Source organism: Saimiri boliviensis, chromosome 4 (genome assembly GCF_048565385.1).
Source record: "Saimiri boliviensis isolate mSaiBol1 chromosome 4, mSaiBol1.pri, whole genome shotgun sequence".
Taxonomy (NCBI): domain Eukaryota; kingdom Metazoa; phylum Chordata; class Mammalia; order Primates; family Cebidae; genus Saimiri; species Saimiri boliviensis.
In genome coordinates this window covers 58,898,760-58,920,983 of record NC_133452.1, presented here as the reverse complement: position 1 = coordinate 58,920,983, position 22,224 = coordinate 58,898,760, and the positions used below count along the sequence as shown (strand labels likewise).

Genomic DNA, 22,224 nt, shown 5'->3' with positions numbered 1-22,224 from the left:
AAAATGACAATTAGGTTCCATAATGATATTAGTGTCATAACTTTAGGTACACTGTAGGCTAAACAGGTCTTTGTATTCAGAGACTCTGACCGGTTTAAAATGTTATTTCTAAATGGAAATGCCTTTCTAGTTTGAAATTTTGTATTTACAACTAAAATGTAGGCTACCTGTAAGTTAGGAGAAACCTCTACTATTAAATTGTGATCAATTTCATTTTACCTTAAACTGATCTAACAGTATCTGTAATAATAACACCTGTGTTAATCAAACTTTGGTATTCACAGTAAACAATACCTGCCAATCCAGCAATCCCAACAGTTAACAATGCGTTTCATTGTCTTTTAGAAGTAGTTACAGGCCTGAACAACAGAGATAAGGTTTTCTTTTCTCTAACAAGAGCCAATGAAAAGCAATCATAAAAAGCTCAATGCAAGACAAATATATGTATGTAGAAGGCCATTTATCTAACTAACTTCAAGGTCATTATGCTAGTATAATTAAGACATATTCCACATTAACATCTATGGCAAGAATAATGTTACAAAGGTATTCAGATTTATTCCTGTTCATTAACAAGTACAATTCATCCTTAGAGAAGCAACACTGTCAGAGAGTAGTTTTCTATTTACGTTTGGAACATCCACATCCAAATCAAATAATTTGGTCTTACTATCATGAGAAATTAAGAATGTCAGAGATAGAAATTCTCAGACTCAGTCCTCCTGCTTTAGTGATAAAGAAACAGAGGCCCAGAGAAGTGAAAGATCTACAACTTGACCAAGTTCACTCTGTGCGGACAGAAGCAGATTCAGATGAAAACCCAGTTCTCTCAGAGACTCACTCCAAGCCAGACTTGTGAGAGCAACAGCACCCTGGGAAATGAACAGTACTTAACCACTTACGGACTTCCCTACAGAAGACTTCTATCCAATGTATGCTTAGGTGAGAATATGATCCCACAAAATAACCATCATATATAATCTCCTGGTAAAATGAATCATCGGTCCTTGCATGCAAGAGTCCCTCATTCTTATAAGGTAGCTATCTATGTTGCTAGTCTAACAGAATACCTGTGGTGTTAATTAACCAGGTATACATTTATCAAAACTCATCAATTTGTAATTAAAATGGGTGCACCTTCAGCAAAAGAAATTATCAATAGAGTAAACTGGCAACCAACACAATGGGAAAAATTTTTTGCAATCTACCCATCTGACAGAGGGCTAGTATCCAGAATCTCTGGAGAACTTAAACAAATTTACAAGAAAAAAAAAAACCCATCAAAAAGTGGGCAAAGGATATGAACGTTTTTCAAAAGAAGACATTTGTGCAGCCAACAAACATATGAAAACAAGCTCATCATCACTGGTCATTAGAGAAATGCAAATCAAAACCACATTGAGATGCCACTTCATGCCAGTTAGAATGGTGATCACTAAAAAATCGGGAGACAAGGGATGTTGGAAAGGATGTGGAGAAACAGGAATGCTTTTACACTGTTGGTGGGAGTGTAAATTAGTTCACCCATTGTGGAAGACAGTGTGGCGATTCTTCAAGCATCTAGAAATAGAAATACAATTTGACCCAGTAATCCCATTACTGAGTATATACTCAAAGGACTATAAATCATTCAATTATAAAGACACATGCACACATATGTTTACTGCGGCACTGTTCACAATAGCAAAGACTTAGAATCAACCCAAATGCCCATCAATGATAGACTGGATCAAGAAAATTTGGCACATATACACCATGGAATACTATGTAGCCATTAAAAAGGATGAGTTCATGTCCATTGCAGGGCCATGGATGAAACCGGAAACCATCATTCTCAGCAAACTGACACAAGAACAGAAAACCAAACACTGCATGTTCTTACTGATAAGTAGGTGTTGAACAATGAGAACACACGGACACAGGGAGGGGTACATCACACACTGGGGCCTGGGGAGTGGGGAGGCTAGGGAAGGAATAGCAGGTGGTGGGGGGATTGGGAGGGATAGCAGTAGGAGAAATATCTAATGTAGATAACGGGCGACAGATGCAGCAAACCACCACCATGGCACACGTATACCTACGTAACAAACCTGCACAATCTGCACATGTACCCCAGAACTTAAAGTATAATAAAAAAAATTTTTAAAGGGTACACCTTATCGTATATAAATTCCACCTCAAGAAAATTAATTTAATAAAATAGCATGCCTAAATTAATTCTTCAGTAATAGCCAAAGGCCTCAAAATACTGGGGCTCTGTCTAGAGTCCTTGATTGTCAACTAGTTCTGCCATTACTATCAATGTGGGATGTATCTTAATTAGACTCTCTTAGTGACCTTGAAGTTACTTTGGTGAACAGTCTTCTTCATACATGTGTTTGTCAGCACAGGCCACTAAAACTTTATGTTTAAGTCAGTGATCATCAAATGAGCCCTGTCCCTAAGTTAAACCTTAAGAGGCTTCATATTTCACTGTGACTCAAACCACGGCTTCTTGAAAGCTGGCCCTCTTGGAGGTAGGATTCTTGGTATGTACCCTCTGCCTACAGAATAACTGGTAGCGTATTAATTCAAACTGACAGGTAAATGTGCAGGACTCTGCTGAAAGCTCCAACTACCGGGCTATGAGGCCAGATGATAAAACTGTCATGCCAAAAACAACAACAAATTACAGCCCATGTCTAGAAAACACATTAACATTACCTTCTTATATATGTAAGGTGTGTGTCACCGTATCCAGAGCACTGTAAGAAACACTGCGTCTGATCTACACAAGGCCTGTGTAGAGGCAGCAAGACAGGAACATAGAGGGCATCATTACCATCAAAGGCCTCCTGAATGCAGACATGAATGGCTAAGCCATAGACTATCAAGGACTCAGCTTTAAGGAACTTGTTAGGAACCAGAGATCACTATAGGAACACGAGTATGATTCTTCGGCATGACAAGATTTGTAATTGTCCAAAAAGTAGCGGGTCAGAAGATATCCAGGCCATACTTTGCTTTTTGACTACTAACTTTGAGACAGAATTTCGCTCTTGTTGCCCAGGCTGGAGTGCATGGTGTGATCTCAGCTCACTGCAACCTCCACCTCCCAGGTTCACGTGATTCTCCTGCCTCAGCCTCCCGAGTAGCTGGGATTACAGGCATGCACCACCAAGCCTGGCTAATTTTGTATTTTTAGTAGAGACTGGGTTTCTCCATGTTGGTCAGGCTGGTCAAGAACTCCCGACCTCTGGTGATTCATCCACCTCAGCTTCCCAAAGTGCCAGGATTGCAGGCATGAGCCACCGCGCCCGGCCAACTCTTCATTTTAAAAGAAATTGGAATGATTAAGTCATATTAAAAGAAATACTACTTCTTACCATAATCCTCTTTAAGTAGAAGGTTAACTGATACATCAAATAAAAAATAACAAATAATTAAGTAATTTGACTAGCATGGAATTGTTACCTCCAAAGCCTCTCTTATTAATATCTCATTCAAGAAGGAAGAACAAAAAGCATATTTGAAGCAGTTGCTAATTGTGATCTCATTTAATCAAGCTTTTAAAAACCTCCTTATTTTAAATATGAAGACTTGGTAAAAATATTTGCAACATTTAAATACAAACAGGATGAAACAGAGCCTACTTTTTTTTTTTTTTTAACACCAGGAGGCATGCTTCACATATTTATACTAGATCTCTGCTTTGTAAAGCTGAAGGGGCTAGGAAGAGTATTAGACTACAGGCATTCTGGGGGGAAAGGAGGTTAAATAAAGAAAGGGTATCTTTGGTTTACTGACAGGATCAAAACAGAATGTACACAAGCTTCTACAGAAAGGAAATGAGATATTCAGGAACTCTGGAGCTACATTCAGAAACTTTGGTGGAACTGAGTATCAACAACCGTATAAATTACTTCTCAGTATTCCCCATTGTACAGATGAGTAAACTGAGGCTTAAGGATCAAAATCTTTGAATTTTTTAAAATACAGGTTCTCAAAGTTTCTGTATCTTAAGGACTAAGTAAGGCTAAAACTCCAGAACAATATTAAATGCCTGAAAAATGCTGGCATGATGGTTACAGTAAGATTTTAGGGGTTTTGCCTTCTCAAGCCCTATTTAGCAGAGACAAAATTAAAGACCTACTGTATCTCCTTGTCAGACAATTTATGAAGAGAAGCTATGCTGCATGCAGAGATTTCTGAGCACTTATTTTAATCAAATGTTCACAAAGATGAACAGTACAGCATTTTTCTTACAGCTGAATGAATATAGAGGGTGGTCTTTGACTTTTACATACATGGTATTAGACTTTCATACAGAGATGTCTTTATTCTCTTTAGCTAAAGGTCTTTTTCATCTTTCTGCATGGTGTCCTTTCAATGCCTCTGGGCTAGCGGTTATAATTCAGCAGAAATACCAGCCTGGGAAAACAATGTTTTACCATTATTTAAAATTTTATTCGCATTTTTGCCTCTGCTTTACACAAAAGAGTAGAATACAGAAATAAGAAAGTACCAATACTAGTGATAAGCACAGGCCTCAGACTGCATAAAAAGAAGGAAATGTCTAGGTATGTTCAAAGTGATAAATTCTGGACCTCAATTGAACACATCATCTGAACTTAAGTAGATTAAACCTGTGGTTCAACAGCAGGGAGAGGAAGAAGAGGAAGGAAGAAGAGGAGAGGAGGGGAAAATTAGGAAACATATTTTGAATTCTGAAAATCACTGAACAATGTTTCTCAAAGAGAAGAGACAATTAGTACATTATAACTATTTTTTAGCTCTTTCCAACCAGAACTGCCCCCAAATCCTATCATCCATGTAACTTTTACACATGAAAAAATTACACATGAAAAACGGGACTTTTGCATTTTCTCTCTCTTTTTTTCTTTTGTGAGATGAAGTTTCCCTCTTGTAGCTCAGGCTGGAGTGCAATGGTGCAATCTCGGCTCACTGCAACCTCCACCTCCCAGGTTCAAGCGATTCTCCTGCCTCAGCCTTCCAAGTAGCTGGGATTACAGGCATGTGCCACCACACCCAGCTAATTTTGTATTTTTAGTAGAGATGGCGTTTCTCCATGTTGGTCAGGTTGGTCTTGAACTCCCAACCTCAGGTGACCTGCCCGCCTTGGCCTCCCAAAGTGCTGGGACTACAGGTGTGAGCCACCACACCAGGCCTACATTTTCGTTATTGTATTTCCACTGAATACAAAATGACAATAACAGGATCTATTTGCCATTTAATTTTTGCTCTGTTTTGTTTTTTAGAGACAGGGTCTATGTTGCACAAATTAGACTCAAACTCCTGGGCTCAAGGTATCTTCCCACGTTATCCTCTTGAGTAGCTGGGACTATAGGCATGTGTCATCACAGCTAGTCTCAAATATCATTAAAAAGCTTCCTCAACTCTGATAGTGAAGCAGGATATTTCCCTGACCCCTTCGCAGGCTGGAATTGGAATGCATGGGTGCCTGCAGGGGTGAACTCCACTCACTCAACCTGCTCACAGGATGGGGAGCATGCAGGTGAGTAGATGCAGGAGCCGGGGCAAGTCCTTTTGGGTGCCGGCAGGAGCAAAACTCTGTGTGGGTCCCCTGGCAGCATCTAAGGGGGGTGTCTGTGACCTCTGAAGCCCCAGAAGGAATAGTACAGTGGCCCTTTAGCTTTGCCATCTGTGGACACATTTGTTAACAGCTCAGTGGAGGGTCAGCGTGACAGCCTTTTGAACCCACACCCATGACACCCAACTTCTTGTTCAGCACCCAGGAGGAATGAGGTCACCCTAGCGAACTGAAGATGGTAAATGCGGGCGATTTTATTCCCAATAAAAGTGGCTCACAGCAGGAAGGAGAGCAGGAAAGGGGATGGAATAGGAAGCTAATCTTCCCCTGAAGTCCAGCCGTCCCCTGCTAGACTCTTCTCAAAAGCGACAGCATCAAGCTGTCCTGAAGTCAAGCTGCTTCTCTCCAACGTCCAACCATAGTCTCCAACATCCAGCTGCTTCTCCTCCTCTCTGCCACGTGAACCTGAGGTTTTTATGGGCACAGGATGAGGAGCAGGGCAAGCCATGGATGGTTTTGGAAAAGGTAACATTCAAATGGGAAAACAAGGACATAGTTCTCACCTTGGGCCACAGTATCATGGTTTTTGGCTTAAGGTTGGGAACCTTGCCAGAGACCCACTCTCTTCTACCCAGAATTTCCCTGCCTCCTGTCTCTATCAGTAGGTAGCTTCAGACATGTTTTCCAATCTTTCCCATCTCTTGGTATACACACTGTTGTGTAAACTCCTCTCTTTGAGTGTGGACTGTATCTAATGACTTGCTTCTAGCGAAGAGAATACAACAAAACTAATGGGATGTCACTTCCATAATTAGATTACAGAAGATTTACTTTCTTTTGCCTTCTTGCTTGCTCACTCTGGTGAGCGAACTGCCATCTTGTGAGGTGTTCTATGAAGAGGCTCTTGTGGCACAGAACTTCACCTCATGAGCTGATGGATGAAGGTTTTCACCCATCAGTGCACAAGGAAATGAATCTTCCCAACAACCAAATGAGTGAGCTAGGAAAGGGATTCTTTCCAGTCAAGCTTTGTGATAACTAATTCTGGGTAGAATTTCCTTTTAAAAGACCTTGAAACAAAGGACCCAGATAAGCCACCATGGATTCCTGACCCACAGAAGCTGTGAAATAATAAATGTTGTTTAAGCCACTAAGTTTGGGGTTAACCTGTTACACAGCAACAGATAACTGATACAGCATTAAAATATATATAGCCAACATGTCAAAACCTAGAATGCTGTTGAAAATCCAGTAAGTATTTAGCAAACAAGCAGATGTCACAAAAAAGCAAAGTTAACAAACCAAAACTATTTTTAACTATTTTCAACAATTAGTATGAAAAAATATCCAAAGTCATATAATATATATAGTTCCCAACTTATAATGGATCTATGTATTGATCTTTCAACTTCAGGATGGTGCAAAAGCAATACACATTCAGTAAGCTCCTTAACTTACAAAGAGGCTACTTCTGGATAAGCCCACTGTATGTTAAAGATATAAATTATAAGTTAAAAAGGTACTTTTGCCTTATAATATTTCAACTTATGATGGGTCTATTGAGATGTAACTCTATCAAAAATTGGGGAATATCTGAACTTTCCTCTGCAACTAAAATATCTACTGCAACATTTCTTTTTTATTTTATTTATTTATTTAGAGATGGGGTCTCACTATGTTGTCAGACAGGAGTGTAGTGGCTATTCACAGATACAAACATAGCATACTACAGTGTTGTACCACTGGCCTCAATCAATCCCCCTACCTCAGGCTTCAGAGTAGCTGGAACTACAGGTATGTGCTACCCTATCCAGCTTGCATCACTTTCTTTAATCAAATGAAATCATATCTGACTCAAAGTACTGGCAAGGTTTTTTGTTATTACTACTATTCTGATAGACTTCTAATAGAAGTTTTTAGATAAAATAGTAGCTGATAGCTACTAAAAGGTTTAGTAGCTGTTAATTAACAACAAAAGCCAAAAGATTCCTGGATACAAAATTATTTTCTCTCTCAAGTGGATCTCACAAAATTTTGACATACTGTACGATGTTTGCAGACCACATAGTAATTTGTGCCCACAGACTTCAAAAGACTGTAAATCCACCCATTCATGTAAAAAGAGCCTTGGGATGGAAACTCCACACATTATTTTTAATTTATTTTTATTTTTTATTTTTGGGGGACTGAGTCTCACTCTATTACCCAGGCTGGAGTGCAGTGGCCCAATCTCAGCTCACTGCAATCTCTGCCCCCCAGGTTCAAGCGATTCTCCTGACTCAGTCTCCCAAGTACCTGGGATTACAGGTACCCGCCACCACACCCAGCTAATTTTTGTATTTTTAGTAGAGAGGGGGTTTCAGTATGTTGGCCAGGCTGGTCTAGATCTCCTGACCTCAGGTGATCTGCCCGCCTTGGCCTCTCAAAGTGCTGGGATTACAGGCATGAGCCACTGCACCTGGACTCCACACATATATTTTAAAAGACAGAGCTAGGGTTGGCACTCTAAAGCATTCATTCAAATCCTTCATTCAATAAAGACTTAGTGCTTATTGTGTACTAGGTTCTGGGATATGATAATGAAAAATGAAATAGTCTAACTGATGGTTCAATTTATGTCACTGAGCTAGTAGCAAGATTCTGAAATGAAGGAGTCATAAATCCACTTAATAATATTATCATTTAGCCAACATTTGTCTATCATTGCTAAAGAATAATGTAAAATTGCCATATGCCTTGCTGAAATTCAATTCAAATAACTTTTGAGCATAAACAATATGCCAATGCTGGGACTACAAAAATTAGTGAGATATGAACCTTGCTCTCAAGAAGCTCATAATTTGGAAAAAGAGATAAACTAAATCTTGGCATTCTTCCAATCTACCAAAATAGTAATTCCATAAAAATGAGTCATCTTACATTTCATTTTCTTACTCTTAGCTATATCCTGCTATAAAATTAAAATACATCTTTTCTCCCTTGGTGTTTACAAGTTCCAAGTATTTATAGACTTACGTCTCCACTGTCTCTCGGCCAAAATGAATATATTTAGCTCTCTTTCTCTTTTCCTTTTAAAGCAATTCCTCATTTTAAGTTATTTTTCATGACTTTATTTAAATTCCCTATTTCTGTATAAATTCTAGGATTCAAATGACATAATTAAAATACTGATTCAGATATAAAATCAATCATAATGAAAAACACCAATCCTTATGATGATGTAATGCCTCTGCGTATGATGTCCAAAACACTGGCTTTTGTTTAAATTTTTTATTTTATACTGTAAAGTTATATTTACTCTAACACATTTAATTGTATGGATTTTCCAGGTTTCTCACATCACATGAAATTCAGGGACGATGAGCACTCAGCTGTGACTAGCAAATAGTGTAAAGCCAAATTTCTTAAAGCAACAGAAAATGAAACATTAAGAAAAACAAAAGTAGTCATTGACTACAACAGCAACACTACTCTTAAGCTCACAAAAAATAGTATTTCAAATGTCTCCATCATCCTCTTTTAAAGACCGTATTTATATTTGATATACTTTTATTTTTGTATCTACTACAGAATATATTTATGAAGTAAGCATACGGTTTAAATCTACTTCTGAAAGTACTCTGGCAAAACCATGACAATATGGAACAGATATCAGAACTCAAGATTAGTGAATCACGAATTGAAGAGGAGAATCAACAATCAATTAGAGAATCAAGAAACACAGACTAGATTCCTGTTGGTTCAAAGTTTCTTTATCTTTTTCTTAAGACATGGTCTCAATTTGCTGCCCAAGGCTGGAGTGGAGTGCAGTGGCACAATCACGGCTCACTGCAGCCTTGACCTCCTGGGCTAAAGCAGTCCTTCCACTTCAGCCTCCCGAATAGCTGAAACTACAGGCATGCACTGTCACACCCAGTTAATGTTTTATTTTTTTGTAGAGATGGGGGTCTCACTATGTTGCCTATGTTGCTCAGGCTGCTCTTGAACTCCTGGGCTCAATCAATCCTCCTGCCTTGGCCTCTAAAAGTGCTGAAATTAGAAACATGAGCCACCACATCCAGTCAGTTCAAAATTTCAAATATTATTACTCACTTGAGGAGTTGGGGCCATTCAGTCAGTATGCAGGTAAAATATACACCAGTGCTATACTATGTAAGAACCACATTCAGAACGTGTTTTCAACACTGTGTTCATGTTATTGATGAGGTAATAATCATCAGTGGTAGCTTTTCCAATGGGGGAAAAAATTCATTCTGTGGCTCACAAACTGTCAGTACTTAAACAAAAAGACCCCTAAAACTCTCTAGCGCAAGCAGGCTCCATCCCATATCTTCTGAGTCCAACCTCACACTACCACAATTGAGCTTATCCATATTTGAGCCAGCTAGAACTGCATATCCTTTCTGAGATAGAAATCTAAGTGCTTTATTACCTCAGAATTTTTACATCCAAAACTCCCTTAGGTTACCCTCATCAACAAAGTCTCTATTTAAATTCTACTCATCTTTCAAAGTCTAGCTCAAATGTAACCTGCTCTTTGAAACTTTCCCTTATCCCCTACTCACAAGCTCTTCTGATCTTGCATAAATTTAGTCTGTGCTTCCCATGTAGCTACAATCAAATCTGTCTTATTTATCTTACAGCATAATTGTTAGTGTGTATGTCATATTTCTTCAAGGCTCCTTGTGAAGAAGGTCTTTGATGCACTCATATTTATATTGTTCCCATCCCTCTGTACTTTACACATACAAGAAAACAAAAAATGTTCATTGAGGATAGTATATTTGAATACCTGATACCCAAAATGTCACAGTACTATTTTCCCTGATACTCACTCACTGAGGAAATATTTCCTCAACACCTATTGTGTACAGGGGAAGTAACATACAAAAAGAGTCAGACATAGACCTTGCTCTCTCAAGAAGTTTACAGGCTAGGAGATGTTCTAAGAGTTCTCTAAAACTGCTATAATACTAATAGATAAATGCCATAAGTAAAGATGCAAACAACAGGAACCAACAACAAGGAGAGATTCATTCCAAGTAGACATGGATATGAGGTTAAGTTTCCAATAGCATTTGTGTTGGATCCTGAAAGACAGATTGCATTTGAGTATGTTGAGACAGGGTTAAGGGGTTTTAAGATAGGGGAAATAAAAGCCATTAAGGCAGGAAATCCCAGGAGGAGACAGGGAACAATCCATAGTTCAGTAGTAAAGTATACACGAAAGACGACAGGGGTAGAGAAAAATTTTAAAGGCAGTTAAAGCTATATTTGGTAAAACTCTGAAAGCCAAATAAGGAAGGAGAGATTTAGTCTGTAAGCAACGAGGAACTATTTCAAAGTTCTTGAGCAGAACCTGAGTAACTGGTCAGAGGGCCAAAGCAGATTGGAAGGGAAAGAGATTGTTGACAACAGACAAGTATAGAGAGTAGTATCACAATGCCAGAAAGAGATAATAAAAGCCTGAACTAGGAATGAGGACTAGAGATGAAAATAGATGAATGTAAGGCATATTTTAGAAATGACGCTGAAAGAACTTGACAAGTTCTGGATGTGGAGTGCAAAGAAGGGTCTGCAAAGAGGTCAAAGAAGTTTCTAAGCTAGGAGGAGGGTGGTGCCATAACCAAAAGAGAGGACACTAAAGCAGCAGCAAATCTGAATGGGAGAAAACTGAGTCCTGGGCATACTAAATTTTAGTATCAGTAGACATTCAGGTAAGAGTGTCACGAATAAAATGTGTTAAGCTATGCTATTTAGAACAAAATATAGAATTTTATGAAACAAGAGAGAGGAGCTCAGATAAATTAATCTTTAATAAAAGATTTTGATCAATCATTCAAACATGAACACAACCTCAAAAATATAACCTGCATAAGTTTCATTAAATGCACATTAACTGCACATTAAAATCTAAAAGCCCATTTATGAAGGAGGTCTTCTCATGATCTAGATCAACATCATGTACCCAATAATCTTTTTTTTTTTTTTTTTTTGAGATAGGGTCTGGTTTAGTTGCCCAGGCTCAAACCATCCTCCCACCTCAGCCTTTCAAATAGCTGGGACTGCAGAACTGCACCACCATGCCCGGCTAATTTTTGTATTGTTTGTAGAGATGGGGTTTTACCATGTTGCCTGGGCTGGTGTCGAAGTCCTGAGCTCAAGTGATCCACCCACCTCAGCCTTCCAAAATGAGCACCATGCCCAGCCCAATCATCACTTTAAAACATGGTGATTCATAGTTAATAGTAAAGTGGACATGTGGAAGCCTCAAAGAATCTTAGTTAAAAATTGTAAGAAGACATGCTTCCATTAATATGGCAAATACACCTTTTATGGCCACTATCATTTGACCCCAGTTTATACAATGTCACAGCAAGACATGGTCAAGTCAGATGAGTAGCCTTGACTGACAAGGTCCCAGAGGATACCAGCTAGATCCTTTACACAATAAACACCTCTCATCAGTTAATAAAATAAAATTTACCTAGATGTATCCCTACCATATCCTGCGAATTCTCAAAAGCCTAAGAAACAAAAGATCATGAAATCACTTTGTGAGGGCAAAATAAAACCTCCAATGATAAACTGAAGAGAAAAATGAGGATTGTAGCTATTTCATAACCATATCTTAAGAACAAACAAAAGAAATTTCATCAACATAAACTAAAATGACAACAACGTGAAGATGAATATCTAGCAATATAATCTGGTATCAGTAAATGTTTATTAAATGTATAGTGAAAAAGTAAAACAAAGTGATAAATTTCAGCCAATTTGCCTAATAAGCACATTCAACCTGTTATATTTATTTATTCATCTGTTTATTAATATTGATAACATTCTTTTTACCAGGTACAATGCCATTATTTCAGTTTAGATCATAATGAAAAGAAAAATGAGAACTCAATATTAATTATGTTTTTACTAATGATGAGCAATAATATGAAGGAAAACTTGGATTGAAATGTATTTGTTTCACATGTGACTACTCCATTAAAATTGTACAGTAATCATTTGTTAAAAATCACACTGATATTTTACAGCTATGCGTAAATACAATGGAATGATATACACCAAATGTTATTAGCATTAATCTTTTGATTATAAGTTTATGAGTGATTTTTATCTTCTTTTTTGCTTATGTATATCTTCAAGTTTTTCTATAATTAATGTTTTATTATAATGGTACCAAGAAGAAAATATATTTTTTAAAAGAGGAGGGAAAAACATATTGACTAATTTAAAAGAAAAATACTTACCAAATCTCTGTGAAGCACCCAATTTGCATGGAGGTAATGAATACCATCAAGAATCTGGTAAAGTAATGATTTAACCATAGATCTTGGCAACTGCATGGGCTTTTTATTTGCTTTTGATGCACGGTGAAACTTAATAATATGCTAAAAATTAAAAAAAATATATAGTATTTGATAATATCTTTGCCAACAAAACACAATCAATGCTATAAAAAATGCTCTATATTTTTAAATTACTTATTAAAGGCCAATAATGACACAAAGAAAAAAATTTGAATAATAAGTTCAACCAAAACTGAATCTATTTTGAGAGTGAATGTGACTGTGTTAATGAGGGGTTATAATGACTAAATTTACTGAAACCATTAAGATTTTCATTAAATAGGACTAAGAGGTAAGAAGGACTGATATTGAAACAGCTGCCTACAAAAAATATTTATATTCCTTACTCACAGAATGAAAGATTAAAAAAAGAAAGAAAAACTGTAAATCTTTACTATCTATAAAAAGCACTTAGCACATTTGGATAACATCACTGATCAGGTGTATATTTTAATTATTGGAAAAGTTCCATCTTTGTTTGGCACAGAATAAATTTGAATATATTCCTGGGAATTAATATTAAATATGAAATTGCTAAAAAGGAGGAGAGAGAAAAAATGGGAAATTCAATCCCACTGAAATACATACAACTGGATCATCATATTCAAATTTTTATATCCATATGTTATATTGTGGGTTATAAAAACACTGTACTAAATGGAAAAAAATGCTACCTGCCTCCCCAGTGCTCCCACCTCCACCACCTCCATCCCTACCCTACTCCTGCCTCTGTCCAAGACACAAAATGGACATTGAAGGCCATCAAAATTCTCCACAAACAATACTGATGAAGTTGTCAACACTGCTCCAATAACTTTAGAATGACCAAATGGTGTTGGCTGCCACAGTGGCTTGCAGAGGCTGCAGTGAGCTGAGGCCAGGATCACACCACTGCATTCCAGCCTGGGTGACAGAGCGAGACTCCGTCTCAAAAAAAAAAAAAAAAAAAAAAGACCAAATGGTATATAAAATGATTAAGCTATTTATACAGCTTTCTTATTTTGTTTTAAACTGTTCAGTAATAACACTGATTTAAGAAATTGGCCGGGTGTGGTGGCTCACACCTGTAATCCCAGCACTTTGGGAGGCCAAGGCGGACAGATCACTAGGTCAAGAGATCGAGACCATCCTGGTCAACATGGTGAAACCTCGTCTCCACTAAAAATAAAAATAAAAAAAAAATTAGCTGGGTGTGGTGGCGCGCGCCTGTAGTCCCAGCTACTTGGGAGGCCGAGGCAGGAGAATGGCTTGAACCAGAGGGCAGAGGTTGCAGTGAGCCAAAACAGCACCACTGCAGTCCAGCCTGGAGCCTGGCAACAGAGCGAGACTATGTCTCAAAAAAAAAAAAAAAAAAAAAAAGAAATAATAGAAAATTAGAGTTTATACCATAGCAGTGATTTCCAGTAGAAATACACTGGGAGCCACATGTATAACTTTCAACTTTTTAACAGCTATATTAGAAAAAAAAAAAAAAAAAAAAAAAAGAGGCCAGGTATGGTGGCTCACACCTGTAATCCCAGCACTTTGGGAGGCCAAGGTGAATCACCTGAGATCAGGAGTTCAAGATCAACCTAGAGAAAATTCCATCTTTACTAAAAATACAAAATTAGCTGGGCATGGTGGCATATGCCTGTAATCCCAGTTACTCAGGAGGCTGAGGTTGCAGTGAGCTGATACTGTGCCACTGCACTCCAGCCTGGGCAAAACCCCATCTCAAAAAAAAAAGAAGAAGAATAAAAAGAAGAAAGGTAAAATCAATGTGCAAATTTTTAAATATTACAAATACTATCTTCTCAGTAAAATGTCAGTTTATTCCTTTAATTATTTAAAATCAACATTTATGATTATATTTATTTTAAAATATGGTGTTGGACAGTACAGTTCTACAGGACCTGACTAGTTCAATGTTCTACACCTTCTTTCATAATGCCACTAATGTTCAAAGTAAAGTACATACACTATCAAGTAAGCTTTGGTTGACACATAGGGAAATAGACAAAAATGAGGAAAATACAATGTCTATGAATATCCCCGAAAGGAAGTGAGAAAAACACACCAGAATCTCTTGTCCATATCTGCTATAATGGCATACACTCTGAAAGTTTCTTTAAGACCTGAGTCTGTGTAAAGTTATTCCTCACCATATTTATCTTATATAGATGACAAACCACATTATATTGAATCAAAATTTACTAGCCAGCTGTGGTCAAGCACCTGTGGTCCTAGCTACTTGGGAGGCTGAGGCAGGAAGATCACTTGAGCCCAGGAGGTCAAAGCTACAGTGAACCATAATTGTGCCACTGCATTCCAGCCTGGGGGATAGAGCAAGACCCTGTTTCAAACAAGCAAACAAAACAGACTGGGTGCGATGGGTCATGCCTGTAATCTCAACACTTTGAGAGGCCAAAGTAGGACGATCGCTTGAGCCCAGGTATTCAAGACCAGCCTGGGCAAGATGGAAAGACTTCGTCTCTATAAAAAAACTTTGAAAAATCAGCCAGGTGTAGTGGTGCTAAATTAATTATCCATAATTTGAACTTATTGCTGGATTTGAATTTTGTTACTTTGAGCAGTTCCTCAAATAAAGTGTTTAAATATTCTGATTCCTAATTTGAAAAGACAGAAATTAAGAATTTTTTGCTTCTTTCATACATTGATAAAACATCCTTAAAATTTGCAAAGCCACACATGTACTTCTATTTGGTGTAGCCATTTTTAAATGGCAAAAGCTTCAAGAGGTTGATCTTAACTTGGAAAGAGAAACTTCACAAGTACATACCTGGTTAAATCTGAACCACTATAAGCATCACAAAATAAAGTAATTTTCACTATACATATTAGTAAATTGCCATTAATTACTTGCATAAAAGTATAGTCTCCCATTCATGAAAATTTTCTGAAGTAAAATTTCTAAATATTACAAATACCATTTTCTCAGTAAAAGTTTATTGCTTAAATTCTTCAAATTCAACATTTATGTTTATATTTATTTTGAAATATGGCTAACAGAGCAAGCCTTCCTTTCTGTGCATTAACAATATATATTGTATATAAATATGCTCCCTACCTATATAAAATCATCTTAGAAATACAGTGAGATTATACTTACCCACAAGTCATGCTCTGCATAATCAAACAGCAGCCATACCTTCCTGTCACTGTGAGAAAGGAACACCTTCTGCAATGCGATCACATTAGGGTGCTTCAATTCTCGCAAAAGCTGAATGCAAGAGAAAGAGAGGGGTCACTATTATGTTAGCAAGAAGGGGGAAATGATGAATGCCTTATAACTTCAAAATGAAATTTCTGAAAATTTAGAGAATACAGGTAAGCAAAATGAAAGAAAAAACACCACCCCAAATACCTCTACTCAGGGATAAGCTCTGTCAAAATCTTTCCTTTTCCTTTTTCTTTTTCTTGAGACAGTCTCACTCTGTTGCCCAAGCTGGAGTGCAATGGCGTGATCTTGGCTCACTGCAACCTCCGCCACCGGGGTTCAAGCGTTTCTCCTGCCTCAGCCTCCCAAGTAGCTGGGACTACAGGCGCATGCCACCACATCCTTCTAATTTTTTGTATTTTTAGTAGAGACAGGGTTTCACCATGTTAGCCAGGGTGGTCTCAATCTCCTGACCTTGTGATCCTCCCTCCTTGGCCTCCTAAAGTGCTGGGATTACGGAAGTGACCCATGACACCCGGCCTCCAATCCTTTTTCTATGTGTATGGGTGTATTTGTTTTGTTTTGCTTTGTTTTGCTTTGCTTTGCTTTGCTTTGTTTTACTTTCTTGTCAGAGACTGCAAGCAGGAATGTGTTTTTAAAAAACAGGATTTTAAATGGTAAAATGTAAAACAGTAAACAAAAGTAAATCATATCATTAAATAATTAATGACATTTTTGTATATGCATCTTTTTTTAACTAGAGAAATTGTTCCTTGAGAAGCAGGAAACATGTATTAATACTGCTTATATCTACCCTAGCACAGTATTAGTACTCAAGAAATATGTGACAAAAAAAGTAAAGATATTTAACAATCCCTATACTTATCCATCCCTAGAGTGTGTGGTTGAGTGTGTACTCTTTTTAAAAAGTAGTGAGTATAAGGGAATGATGTCATGCCCACTTACAAAAACTGAAGTTAAGAACAGGTCTTGTAAATAGAAAAAAAGGAATAGGCCTTAACAAAGAAAAGCTTTAAGCTGGACTCTGACGATGTGGAGGAAAGACAAACCAGGGCAGCAAGTAGAAACAGCACTTTGCACATAACAGACAGTTGCCTGATAAAATATTTAGCAACAATGACATCGTTGCTCAAGGTAAAAGCCTTAGAAATATGCCTGCCTCAGGCTGTCCTTAACCAGGGTTCACAATTCATAGGTAAAGAGAAACACACTCAATTTAATAAATATTTTGAATACCTTTTAAATGTAAAGTTCTGTGGAAGATACAAAAAGGGAAACAGAAAACTTCCCTTGAATATTTTCTGCGTGCAAGATGATTACATACAAATGTTTTTCTCTCACCTAATCCTTAGAACAATTTTATGATGCACACAGAACCCAAGGCTACATGTGATAAAAATAACCTGACCAAAGTCAAACAGCTAGAAAGAGAAGGGGTTTGTACTTAAATAGATCTGCCTGATTGCAAAGTCCATGCTTTTTCTACTACAGCTAAAATTCATGTCTTCAATTCCCACAGTGTGGTAAGGAAGACAGACCTATAAATAGAACAATGAGGCAGAGAAAAATAAACCGCTTACCCATTCTAGTAACTTTATTAACTTTTTTTTTTTTTGAGACAGAGTCTTGCTCTGTTGCTGAGGCTAGAGTGCAATGGCATGTTCTCAGCTCATTGCAATCTCTGCCTCCATGATTCAAGCAATTCTCCTGCCTCAGCCTCCCGGGTAGCTGGGATTACAGGTGTGCGCCACCACACCAGATAATTTTTGAATTTTTAGTAGAGATGGGGTTTCTCCATGTTGGCCAGGCTGGTGTCGAACTGCTGACCTCAGGTGATCCTCCCACCTTGGTCTCCCAAAATGCTAAGATTACAGGTGTGAGCCACTGTGCCAAGCCAATTTTAATAAACTTAAGTAAGTAAAATGTATCTTGAGTGCCTGTGCTGAAATCATATAAAAATTATCTGAATTCCAACTCTGGGATTTTTCTAGCCTACTTCTCAGTTTCCTGTTTCTTTACTATTTTCCATTGCAGATGTCCTAGTTCTTCAATCCTCTCATTTTGGCTCTGTACCTCAGCTCTTTCTGGTCATCTATCTTCATTCTAGGATGTGACTCCCTGTATTTTCTAACCTATATGCCCTGGAATATAGCTAAGAAGTTAGGAGCTAGGATGGGATGGGATGGGATGGGCTGGGCTGGGCTGGGCTGGTCCTAACCAGCCTTCTACTTTTTGTAGCCTGCCTCAGGGATCTATCTGTATTTCCTGTTGAGTCTAGGTGGGAAACGAAAAGCCAGAAAGAAAATGATCAGGGAAGACACAACAGTCCTACACCTTTTTGTGGGAAGAGCAATTAGGCCGTACTTAGCTGCTGTCTCTTGGTACTGCCTAAGAAATATAATGCAGCCCTGCTTCTCGCTTCAGATGTAAGTGTTAGACATAATATGCTCCTAATTAATGATGGGATAAGAGAAAGTTGCATTTTGCAGGGATGCAGGGCTATATCTAGAGAATTTGCTATTTTGAACACTTCAGGCTCTCTGGCTCTGGCAAGTACTGTTTTTAATGACCCCACTGCCATGGCCAGCCTTTAAGCACTTAGACCCTGGTAGGAGACCTCACCCTGGGCACAATGACTGTCTCCTTTCTGACTCCTCAATATTGATTAACTTAAGAGTCTGTCTTTATTCCCTACACAAAATACATTCTCTTTGCAGCCTGAAGTAGATGGGAAAATAGAACTTCACTTCTGTATCTAAACCAGGCTCTTGAAACACCCAACAGTGGCACACAGATCCCTGATTCCTGGACCTCGCTTGTCTGGGAAAGTGGATGGATATCACAGTAGCAATATTTAATCAACACCTTTAAAAAAGCTACATTCTCTGTGACTTCCAATTGTTGACCCTTCTAGAATAAATTCATTTTAAGTCCTCTGTTAAAAAATTATTTTGACTAGATAGGGCATTTATATGGTTCAAAAATCAAAAGTACACACAAGGATATATATTGAAATGTCTCACTACAACTCCCCTTGCCTCCCTGGAGGTAACAACTTTTGTTAATTGCTTATTTATCCTTGTAATGTTTCTTACTGCAAATAAAAATATGAATATATATTTTATCCTCCATTGTTTATACAAAAGGTAGCATGATATACAAACTGCTCTTCACTTTTTTTTTTTTAATTACCCTTACTCTATATAGGAAATCTCTCAATATTAGGACAGTATCACTATTAGAAATACTTCTTTCAAGTGAGAAGTAACTAAGCAACAAAAAATTAAAGAAAAAAATAAAAATAATCTTTTTTTTATAGTAGCATGGTATTTCTAGATCACTTTTTTTTTTTTTTTTTTTTTTTTTTTTTTTTTGAGACGGAGTTTCACTCTTGTTACCCAGGCTGGAGTGCAATGGCGCGATCTCGGCTCACCGCAACCTCCGCCTCCTGGGTTCAGGCAATTCTCCCGCCTCAACCTCCTGAGTAGCTCGGACTACAGGCATGTGCCACCATGCCCAGCTACTTTTTTGTATTTTTAGTAGAGACGGGGTTTCACCACGTTGGCTAGGATGGTCTTGATCTCTTGACCTCGTGGATCCACCCGCCTCGGCCTCCCAAAGTGCTAGGGTTACAGGCTTGAGCCACCGCGCCCGGCCTTAGATCACCTTTTTTATTGTGGTAAAATATATACACAATGTAAAATTTACCATTTCAACCATTTCTAAGTATACTAAATATACTTAGTATACTTACTTAATCACACTACTTATACTAGTTCAGCAAGATTAAGTACAACCATCATCATACTGTATATTTCCAGAACATTTTCATCAACCGAAAATGAAGATCTATACCATTAAACAGTATCTCTAGGTTTCCCCCTCCCCCCAACTCCTGATAACCATTATCCTAATTTATGACTCTATGAATCTGAATGTTCTTGGTATGTAGCTTAAAATAATACAGTATCTGCCTATTTGTTTCTGCCTTTTATCACATAATATAATGTCTTCAAGGTTCATCTATGTTTGTAGCATGCACAAAAATTTCATTACTATTGAAAGCTGAATACTATTACATTGTATGTATAGACCACATTTCATTTGTCCATTTGTTCCTGAATAAACATTTAGGTTGTTTCCACCATTTGGTTATTATGAATAATGTTCCCCTAAATATTGTTGTCTAAACAACCATTTGAATCCCTACTTTCAATTCCTTTATACATACACCCAGAAGTGAAATTGCTAGATCCTATGGTAATTCTATGTTTAATTTTTTGAGGAACCACTATATAGGTCACTTTTGTAAAACAAACAAACAAAAACCTTTTTTGTAGAGATAGAGTCTCACTATGTTGTCCAGGCTGGTCTCGAACTCTTGGCCTTAAGCAATCCTCTCACTTCAGTCTCCCAGAGTGCTGGGATTAGAGGTGTAAGCCACTGCACCTGGCCTAGGTCTCCTTTCAATATGTCATAAAAATAGTTATTTCATTGCTTCACAAATACTGTGTTTTTAACAAGTAGAAGGTTTTGCGGCAACTGCGTCATCTTTCCAACAGCATGAAGCTCATTTAATGTCTCTGTGTCACATTTTGGTAATTCGTACAACATTTAAAACTTTTTCAGTATTGGTACATCTGTTACAGTGATCTGTGATCAGGGATCTTTGATGTCACTACTGTAATTGTTTTGGAGCACCACAAATCATACCCACATAAGATGGCAAACCTAACCTATAAATGCAGTGTGTGTTCTGACTGCCTCACCCACCAGCTGTTCCCCCATCTTTCTCCCTCTCTTCAGGCCTCTCTATTGTCTGAAAAACAACAATATTGAAACCACAATGGCCTCTAACCGTTTAAGTGAAAGGAAGAATCTCACATATCTCTTGATTTAAATCAAAAGATAGAATGATTGAAGTTACTGAAGAAGGCATGCCAAAAGTTAAAACAAGCTGAAAGGTAGACCCTTGCACTAGTTAGCCAAGTTGTGAATGCAAAGAAAAAGTTCTCGAAGGAATTTAAAAGTTCTATTCTGTTGAACACACAAATGATAAAAAAGCAAACAGCCTTATTTCGGATATGGAGAAAGTTTTAGTGGTCTGGATAGAAGATCAAATTAGCTGCAACATTACCTTAAAACAAAGCCTAATCCAGAGCAAGGCCTTAACTCTCTTCAATCTGTGAAGGCTGAGAGAGGTGAGGAAGCTGCAGAAGAAAAGGCTGAAGTTAACAGAGGTTGGTTCATGAGGCTTAAGAAAAGAAGTCGCCTCTATAACGTAAAAGTGCAAGGTGATCCATCAAGTCATCCAAAATATGTAGCTAAGATCACTGATGAAGGTGGCTACACTAAACAACAGATGTTCGATGTGGACAAAAGAGAATTCTACTGGAAACAGATGCCATGTAGGACTTTCACAGCTAGAGAGAAGTCAATGCCTGGCTTCAAAGCTTCAAAGGACAGGCTATCTTACTAGAGTTTAATGCAGCTGGTGACCTGAAGTTGAAGCCAATGCTCATTTACCATTCTGAAAATCCCAGGATCCTTAAGAATTCTGCCAAATCTACTCTACGTGTGCTTCGTAAGTGGAATAACAAAGCCTAGACGATACCACATCTGTTGACAGCATGGCTTACCAAACATTTTAAGCCCACTGTTGAGACCAACTACTTAGGAAAAAAAAAAGACTCCTTTCAAAAGATTACTGCCCATTAATAATGCACCTGGTCACGCAAAAGCTCTGACGAAGATGTACAAAGAGACTAATGTTGTTTTCATGTTTGCTAACATACCATCCATTCTGCAGCCCATAAACCAATAAGTCTTTCGGACTTCCAAGCCTTATTATTTAACAAATACATTTCATAAAGCTATAGCTGCCATAGGTTTTGATTCCTCTGATGGATCTAGGCAAAGTAAATGGAAAACCTTGCAGAGCGGATTCACCATTCTAGATGCCATTAAGAACAGTGATGATTCCTTCAAGGAGATCAAAGCATCATTAATAGGAATGTGGAAAAAGTTGATTCCAACCCTCATGAATAATTTTGAGGGGTTCAAGATATCAAGATTCTGAGGAGGAAGTAAATGGGATATGGTAGCGAAAACAAGAGAAAAACAATTAGAAGTAG

The 22,224-nt window shown here is 37.8% G+C and overlaps 1 protein-coding gene across 5 annotated transcripts in view; it reads right to left on the bottom strand.

The window, feature by feature from the left end:
* Positions 1-22,224, bottom strand: part of CDK19 (cyclin dependent kinase 19) — a 189,103-nt gene that overhangs the window by 41,242 nt on the left and 125,637 nt on the right. For all 5 annotated transcript variants that reach the window (XM_003935967.4, XM_074397604.1, XM_074397605.1 and 2 more), the window contains 2 exons: positions 16,022-16,132; positions 12,814-12,954 (listed from right to left, as the gene is read on the bottom strand). In XM_003935967.4, coding sequence (XP_003936016.1) covers positions 12,814-12,954; positions 16,022-16,132 — 252 coding nt within the window. The remainder of the gene's footprint in view (positions 1-12,813; positions 12,955-16,021; positions 16,133-22,224) is intronic.